Source organism: Tyto alba, unplaced genomic scaffold (assembly GCF_018691265.1).
Source record: "Tyto alba isolate M040663 unplaced genomic scaffold, T.alba_DEE_v4.0 Super-Scaffold_20000042, whole genome shotgun sequence".
Lineage (NCBI taxonomy): Eukaryota > Metazoa > Chordata > Aves > Strigiformes > Tytonidae > Tyto > Tyto alba.
This window is the reverse complement of record NW_024881293.1, coordinates 12,375,361-12,384,099: the sequence shown is the minus strand read 5'-3', so window position 1 is coordinate 12,384,099 and position 8,739 is coordinate 12,375,361. Positions and strand designations below refer to the sequence as shown.

At 46.5% G+C, this 8,739-nt stretch overlaps 1 protein-coding gene across 1 annotated transcript; it reads left to right on the top strand.

Annotated features, from left to right (window-relative positions):
• Positions 1–980: 980 nt before the first annotated feature.
• Positions 981–3,490, top strand: KLF2 (Kruppel like factor 2). Its single transcript, XM_032994731.2, has 3 exons — positions 981–1,108; positions 1,286–2,177; positions 2,591–3,490. Exons 1-3 carry the CDS (start codon positions 1,034–1,036, stop codon positions 2,764–2,766), a joined length of 1,143 nt encoding a protein of 380 aa, XP_032850622.2. The 5' UTR covers positions 981–1,033; the 3' UTR covers positions 2,767–3,490.
• The last annotated feature ends 5,249 nt before the right edge of the window (positions 3,491–8,739 follow it).

Sequence of the window (8,739 nt, the reverse complement as noted above, 5' to 3'; positions counted from 1 at the left end):
GTGCAGCAAATGGAAACTCTGCTACAGACCTGGACTTCCATTAAATGTAAGTCTCCAGCAGAGACCATAGAAGAGTGGCATTAAACATCCTTCTGTCAGTACCAAGATGGGTCTGAGACCTTTGGGGTGCCCGGAGCCGAGCCCTCTGTCACCAGCCCACCAGTGTGTCAATCCACATGAAGCCAGACATCTGCCTCCCTTGCTGTGCTCCTTACACCTTCCGCTCCCAGCCTCGTTTTCTGGGTCTGGTCCCACCACACGTCCCAGGGATGAGGCCAGGTCGTGGGGCAGCTGCTGTGAGGTGTGGGGGGGAATCAAACCCCTCCATTCATGGTGTCCTCCTCAGCGTCCCCAGGGCAGGGACCGCTCAGTGTCCCCCATCCCACAGCAGGTCCCTCACAGTCTCTGTTGGAGCTTGGACCCATCACTGTCCCCTCATGTGAGGGACAATCCCTCACTGTCCCCAGGGCAGGGACCTCTCAGTGTCTCCCACCCCACAGCAGGTCCCTCGCGGTGCCTCTCAGCGCATGATCCCCCTCATGCCATGGGCAATCCCTCAGTGTCCCCGGGGTTGGGGCCCCCTCATCCCTCAGTGTCCTCAGGGGAGCCAGACACCCCTCAGTGTCCCCTCACAGCTCACGAGGGTCCCTCAGCGTCCCCGGGGGCAGGGACCCTTCAGTTTTCCCTCAGGCAAGCGGCCTGAGGTGGGGGGTGGCCGTGCCACGGCCACGGCTGCCCCTCGGCCCGGCGGCGAGCCCCGCGCTGAGGGGAAGGCAGCGAGGGGGGCCCGCCGGCCGTGCCGGGCCCGGCCCCGCTCCGCTCCGCCCCGCTCGGGCTGGGACCGCCGCCGCCGCGTCCTTTTATACCGGGGCTAAATTTAGGCTGCGCCCGAGCCGCTGCCTCCCGCCCGCCCCGTCCGGGACGCGTTTCCTCCGCTCCCTGCAATTGGCTTGAGGGGCGCCCGCGCCCGCGTTATAAGGTGGGGAGGGCGGCTCGCCGCGCCGCGCCGTCCGCCGTCCCGCCCGGCCGCACCATGGCGCTGAGCGACACCATCCTGCCCTCCTTCGCCACCTTCGCCAGCCCCTGCCGCGAGAAAACCCTCCACGAAGTGAGTCTCTTCCACTCCCCCCCCCACCCCCCCCGCCTCCGCGCTGAGGCCGGCGCGGCTCATCGCACGGGTGGGCGGCGGTGCCGCGGCCCCGCTTCTCCCTAAATCCGACACCCTTCCCCCCCACCCCCCCCTCCAAACGCCACCTTTAACCCTCTCCCTTTTCTTTCTCCCCAGAGGTGGAAGTGCGACCAGGAGGCCAAGACCCCCGCTGGCACCTGGGGCGGCCTCTCCCCGCGCAAAGAAGATGAAGATCTCAACAACGTGCTGGATTTTATCCTTTCCATGGGCAGCGACGGTTACGGCCAAGGCGCAGCCGGTGGGGACTATCCCCCTGCCCAAGGGGAGAGCGGCGGCTTTTACCAGACAAACCCGTCCCCGGGATGCTACAGTGCCCTGGAGCAGGGCAGCCCCCCGCCCTACAACGCCGGCATCGTGCCGGAGATGATCCGCTCTGAGATGGACTCCAACTACTGCCCTCCCGGCAACGTCCACGGGCGATTCTTCGTGACACCCAGCTTCGGGGGCCCGCAGTTCGTCGAGAACATTAAGCCCGAGCCCGACATGGACAATTATGGACCAGTCTTGGGTCTGGTGCCCCAGGCTTGCCCAAAGATCAAGCAGGAGGGCAATGCGACCTGCATGATGGCCTATGAGCAGCCCCGAGTGGCCAGCTCCCCCCAAATCCCTGGGGCAGAGACGCCCCCGCTGAGCCCCGACGATCTCATGGTGAATGACTGCCACACGCAGATGCTGTGCCCCTCATCCGTGTCCTTCCAGCAAAGCTACCACCCAGCCTCCGGCTTCCACCACCCGCAGACCCATCTCCAGTACCAGAACACCTCCCAGTTTGGCCTTTTCGAGGACAGCCTGCCCTTACAAACCTCCGCTCCCAGAGGCATGCTCACCCCTCCTTCCTCCCCTCTGGAGCTGCTGGACTCCAAACCAAAAAGGGGACGTCGGTCCTGGCCACGGAAGAGGACGGCCACTCACACGTGCACCTACGCTGGTTGTGGGAAGACCTACACCAAGAGTTCGCACCTGAAGGCCCACCTCAGGACACACACAGGTAAATAGGGCTGGTTGCCTTCATCTGAAGGTATGCTGCTTGCCAAAGCTGCCTGTGTCAAACAGTTTGCAGCCTGAGCTTTAACCCTGCAGTCTCTTAAAGACCAGGAATAGTCACAGTTGGGCTATGACAGGTGGTCAGATCTATAATGTCTGTTTTCCTATGCATATGTGGGGCAAAGCTTTTCGAAGGGCATCTAACACCCTTGCTTAGAAGATTTTTCACTGCAGGTATAGGTTCGAATTACTAGAGCAGTCTCGTTTGGTTTAAAAGCACTTGGATCTTGTCGTAGAAGGGCTTGGTAGCAAATAAAAGGGTACACTGAGATAAACTCGGAAGGTTGCCTAGCATGTGATGCCGGCTGTACGTGGGAGTGCCGCGCTGAGTCACGCTCTCTGTGATTTCTCCAACAGGTGAAAAGCCCTACCACTGCAACTGGGAAGGCTGCGGCTGGAAATTCGCTCGCTCCGACGAACTCACCCGTCACTATCGCAAGCACACCGGCCACCGGCCCTTCCAGTGCCACCTCTGCGACAGGGCGTTCTCCAGGTCAGACCACCTGGCTTTGCACATGAAACGGCACATGTAGCCCTGGAGACTCTGACCTGCGAACAGTGGACGTTATTTAACTGCTCAGGTGCAGACGCGTTAAAAACTTGTAGCTGGTACTACGTAGGGAGGCACCGATGCTCTAGCGATGGAAGCTGAGGAGGATTTGACACAAGGAGACTTAGCCAGTCATCTCCTGCAGAGAATTTGACATGACCGTATCAGTGAGCCTGCCCGGCCCGGTCAGGAGAATAGGGGTTATTTATGCAGCTTCTGTGAAGGGTAAACTCCATAAGACTCCATACAGGTTGTATAGAAGAAGCTGTAAATATGTTATTTTTTCTGATTCTCATTGCCCAGTCCTAAGCTTTACGAGACAATGTTTGTATGGAAACTGCCTGAAGTTGACCCTAGAAGAGATTAAATGAATGTTACTGTAGCTAACAATGTTATTTTAGATCTCAGTTGAAGGCATGGCTAAGAGAACACTCCTATTGTTAGACTGTTTGTTTCACAGGTGCAATAATATTCTTGTTTGCCATGATCTACACTAGAAGTACAGGGCTTGATGTCTTGTAAGAAAATAACCTATTTTACTGTAATTTTTTTATATATTGTAAATAATTTTATACAATGAGAAATATTGTATATGTAAATAGTAGACAAATGGGTATTTTGCCTATTTCTGTTTTTATAAAAGCGTAATTTTTCAATGTTTGAAAACATTTCATCTTTTTAATAAAATAAGTTTTTAATTGCTGTGATTTTTATTCTCCTTTGAGATCTCCCTGTTACTTTTTACTTGATGGCTGGACCAACAACTACCTCATTATGTTTTAAATTATCAACAACTGTAAGAAGATGCTTAAAAAAATCCGAGTTATGGGTTTTTCTAAAACAGACAACAGATTATGTAATTCATCATCAGCAGTAAACAAGATACAGTACGGTGTTTTATCAAAAAATCAAATAGGAAAGTAGATTATATTCAAAATATACTTCCTAAAAATGGTTAAGTAAGCAACACTGTAATTTCAGTCTCATTTCTAGTTTATGCTAGACTATTTTAATAGCATCCTTAATGTTTTCCAGATGCAGTTATAGTTTTGCCAGCAGTGTGTGGGTTTTTACTATAAATTTAAACACTGCATTTTTGTAATTACAGAGGCTTATTTTAAGGCATTCTTGTACATAAATTATCCTTGCTCTCAAGAGCTCAGTGCAGAATTCCAATAGAACAGTAGTGGAATTTAAACATAAATTCACAACACAGGTTAAAATACCTTCATAACTCATTCCCCAAAACTTAAATTCACTTAATAATTTCTAATCCCACCTAGATTTCAGGAGTTAAGAAAGATATTTACTATTTTGGAGGAAAACAAGTTAGTCAGGAATCCAGATTCTGAAAACTAATTTCAAATAAGCTGGATACTGCAATAGCTACAGCAGTAAATAGTTGCAACAAGTCAAATGAGCCCCCCCGAAAAGCTCTGCCACAGCTGTATATGAGATCATAAGACCAAGTAGTGTATCTGTGCAATTACTCTGAAGCTCTGATGAGGATCTTCTGTTTTTACAGCTATGGTTTAGTGGTGAGCCTTGAACAAAAAAATCACTGTTAATTATGAACAAAATCACTGTTAACTAAGTATGCAGATTCAGCTTAATATTGAAGCATTTTTCCTCAACATCTGGATACTTGGAACTTGATTTTAATCAAGGTTGTGACATTTTTCTGACTTTACAAGTTAGAATACACAAGAATGAAATCAACAGGAATACATTTAAAGTAACTACAAATATAGCTATTCTTCTGTGAAAGCAAAGGCTGCAGTTGTTCATGTGGAACAGATGTATTTTGGGCTTCTAATCATTGACATGGAAGAATGAGTTCCACATTTCACTTTTATAGCTCTTTCAAAGTGAAATATAAGGGAGACTTAACATTTCTTCATTAAAAACAAAACTCATTTATTTGCTAGAAAAAAATTGCACAATCTAATTCCAGAAAGTGAGGATGACTTAAAGATGTTCTAAAATTAGCACATTCATTGTTGCAACAGTTCTAGGTATTTCCTTCTCTTTCCCCATAGCCGAAGATTTTCGTATTTCAGCATGTCCTTTGGTGGTTATAACCTTAAGAACATGATTTTTGGAATTAATTCTTACCCTTACCATTCCATAGTCACCTGGATTTCCCTTGCTCTTTCTGAAGAATTGACAATGTTTTTAGTCACTCCCAGGTTTCAGCGATACAGTGCAATCTTAAATTATTCCCTCTTTTGTAACGTAATTAAAAAAAGACGTGGAGGTTTGACACCTCACTGCAGTGGGTACGGCCACCCCTCAGCACGCAGCCCCACATCTGGCTCGGGAGGGTCCCCAGACAGAGCTCCCCAGCAGTGGGGGACAGTTTGGAAGCATCACGACGCGCTTATCCGGCTCTGCTCGTTGCCAGCCATCTCTCTCGGCCTTTATGAGAGGCAGGGTCTGGGACCCGGTGGATCTTCGGTCTGAGCGCTTCTGTATTCTCCCAAATTACAAGGGGGGAAGACAGCTCTAGCCAGGGCACCAGCACAAAGCATAAGAACGCTGCACAGTGCCTGCCTGCAGAGATAAATGGCACTGCATTCACCAACCCTTAAAAAACCCCCCTTGTGTGGCTCCTCTGTAGCACCCACCGCAATGGGTGCTCCTCCTCCGGTACCTCTGCATGGGGGACGTCCAAGCTTCCCTTTGCTCCTGTGAATTGTCTCGCTGTAAAGCTCAGAACCTCTGCTACCTCTGCTCCTGCTCACTAGAAGGTCATCAGGGAAGGCACTTGTTATCTGCATGATACCATGTTACCAAACCACCCTCAAATCATGATGAACGGTGGAGACATGCTCTGCTGTGTGTTGTTCACCATGTAAAGATGAGCAGGTTGTGTCCTCTGAGCTTTTAGATTTGTTGCGACTCAACTGAAAATAAAACAAAGCCATCCTCATATATAAACATAAAAAAAAAAAAAAACAAAACATATAAAAATATATAAATACAGGCCTCTCAAAGTGGGGACAGGCAGGGGACACAAAACACTGATAAAAGCTCATGACCAACTTTATTTTAATTGTTTAAGGGAGGACATATATGATAATTTCTGTGTGGTCTTTACAGGAAACTGCAGGTTCTTGAATCTTGAGATAATCTTGTAGCAGAAATAGAGAGATGCTGATCTCATCTCACATTCTATTATGAGTAATTTTCAACTTTTTCTTTTCTTTTTTTTTTTTTTTAAATTGCCTTAAATTAGTACATCCAAAGATGTGTCGATGTGATTCCACCCATCTACCAAGCCTCCCCTGGCCAGCAGGAAATCACTAATGCTCTGCAAAGTTTTCTAATAATAGACCATCATCTTTTAAGTAAATTTGTTCTAATTAGCACAAAAGACCCATAATCCCAGATGCCTCCCAGGGAGCATGCAGTGAAAACCTGCCCTTTCGATCTGCAGCTATCCTGGATTTCATTTTGACACACTAGGGAAAGAAAAAAAAAAAAAAAGAAGTTGTAGTTAAACCCGATGGAGGAAATGTAGAGTCCGTTGTAAACAAGATTTTCACACATATTCTTATAAAATACCACAGTGATGGGCTCACTATACTTGCAAGATAGATTGCCAGATTAGATAGAGCACGTTAAGTACAGAAACTAGCAAATCCTGCACAATGTTCCTAGTGAAAGTTTTAGCAAATATTTCTGAACTCGAGACACCATCCAGAGGAGTTACTGTTTAAAGTCAGTTAATTCCACACTGGGTTTCAGAGCGTTGTGTTTCACTACTCTGAAAACGGTTTTTCTCTCACCTGCTGACTTCAGAAGAGTCAGTTAAATCTGCAGTACATGGGAACTCATCTTCAGAAAACACCGTGACAAGGAGACTGTTGCTGCTGAAACAGCACCCAGAACAGGACCGTGTCTGCCGCCTTCCAGGTCTCGAGGGAGATGCAGCACCCTGCAAAGCACCAGCACCACACCACCACCCTCTGAGCAGGGTGCTTTCAAATCCTTTTTTTCAACCCTAAAGTGTAAGGCTGGACTAGAAACCCTCTGGCTTTTCTGGAAGTTCACTTTAGATTTGCAGTTTTGCAGATGATCACGGCTGGGGGAGTTTAAGCTTTAATTTTGGCCCATAGCTCACCTCGTGCAGGGATGGGGGATTTCAGCCTGTGAGTCCTTGGTTACTCACAGCCATTTACAAACTGCCTGAAAACATTGACTTGCTCTCAAATTTGGTCCTCCGTCCACAAGAAGTGCCAAAAAAAGTTTGTCCATTCTTCAAATTATAGGATTGTGCGGTTCTGTGGTTTTCTGTGGTAGAAGCTCTGTGGTTTCTAAAGCTATTTTGTGCACCTATAACACAGAGTAGCTGTTAGACTTTTCTTAAATTGAATTTTCGAAGCCAGAATCCCAAGCTCTAGCAATTTCTTTTGCTATATTTAAATAAAACAACTAAAACAAAGTCATGTAGCCATCACTATGGTAACTAGCAGCGTCGGGGGGGGAAAACATAAAGAACATTTAATCCAAACCCCATGTAATTTAATAGGGAGAAAGCTATCCCCATTGCTAACATCTGAAACATACTTGGTGGCATCTACAGACCTTAAAATTCCTGAGTGTCCTTGAGGCAGCTGCTCTCAGCTGGGTCTGTAACAGGTCCCACCTGCCCAGGACTCATCCTGCGTGCCAAGAGCAGAGCGGTTAGAGCTCCTGAAACTCGATGGCACTGCAGCAACCCCTCTGCCCTGGCTGAAGAGCCGGGCTCAGGCACAGCTCTGTTCAGAAACAGGCTTCCCAGAGATTTGGAGGAAGAGGTTTACAAGCCAAACACTAGTAACCTAAAGCACGTAGCCATACACAGTTCACGGGCCCTGGACGTAACTGGCTCAACTTACTGATTCCCAGAGACTCCTTAAAGCTCTGTACTATTTGATCCCAAACCAATTCTGCATCATTTAGGCTGAGATTGGGAATAGCCTCTGCCACAGAGTAGTACTCCAAACTTGAAGTGTGAAGAGGAGGCAGGGATTTATCCTAAACTTGTTAGGCAGAAAATAGACTTGATTTAATCTTTTGAGGTCTGACTTTTCAGCCACAATTATTTGATCTCATAATATTTTATGTAGACATAAAAAATGAGTCATATGCACTGCTTTATGTAATGAAGATATATTAACTTTACCAAAATTACCTTTCCAAGCACAAGAAGAACATGAGCAACAAAGTTTTTTCATTTAATCTGTAACCATAGTTAGCATTAGTTACCTACTTATTTACTTGCTCCAATTATACTCTCTTTTAGCAAATTAAAAGTATTCTGCCCTTTGTAGTAAGCATAAATTCAGCATCACAGAAATTGCAGATTAATTTACCTATTACAGGTTTATAATTAGATAAGGAATCCCTTTAAATTCATTTTTACTTTGTTTTTTTCCACTTCTTACAGCTCAGAGCATTCCTGGAGTTCTAACCTATCATTATGTCATCAGGAAATATCTGGAATATCACACTGGACATCCCCTGTGACATTTAATATATTAGGTGAGAAGCTACTGAGCCCGAGGCTTAAACACAAAACAAAACACACAAACAATCCTCAAACCCCAACAACCACTTTTTTTACAGCCCATGCATGATGATAGCATAAGTGTTTTTTTGATATATTAATCATTCTATATTGCAAGCACTTGCAAAACAAGCGACATAGGATGCCTGGGTGCCCTTCCTGTGGGTGCAAGGGCTGGGCAAAGCACAGGGCTTGTTCCTCTGTACAGCTCCCTTCTGGAAAGCTGTGATTGAGGACATTTATGGGAGGTTAAACAGTAGAAATATATTATGTTTGCAGCTGGGAAATAGTGTTATGAGAATTCATCAGTAGGGAAGGCTATAGCATGTGTAAGAAATGCTGTATCAGCATCAATAAAAAGTTTTAATTGCAGTCATTACGTAAATAAAATGCTAACTAGAC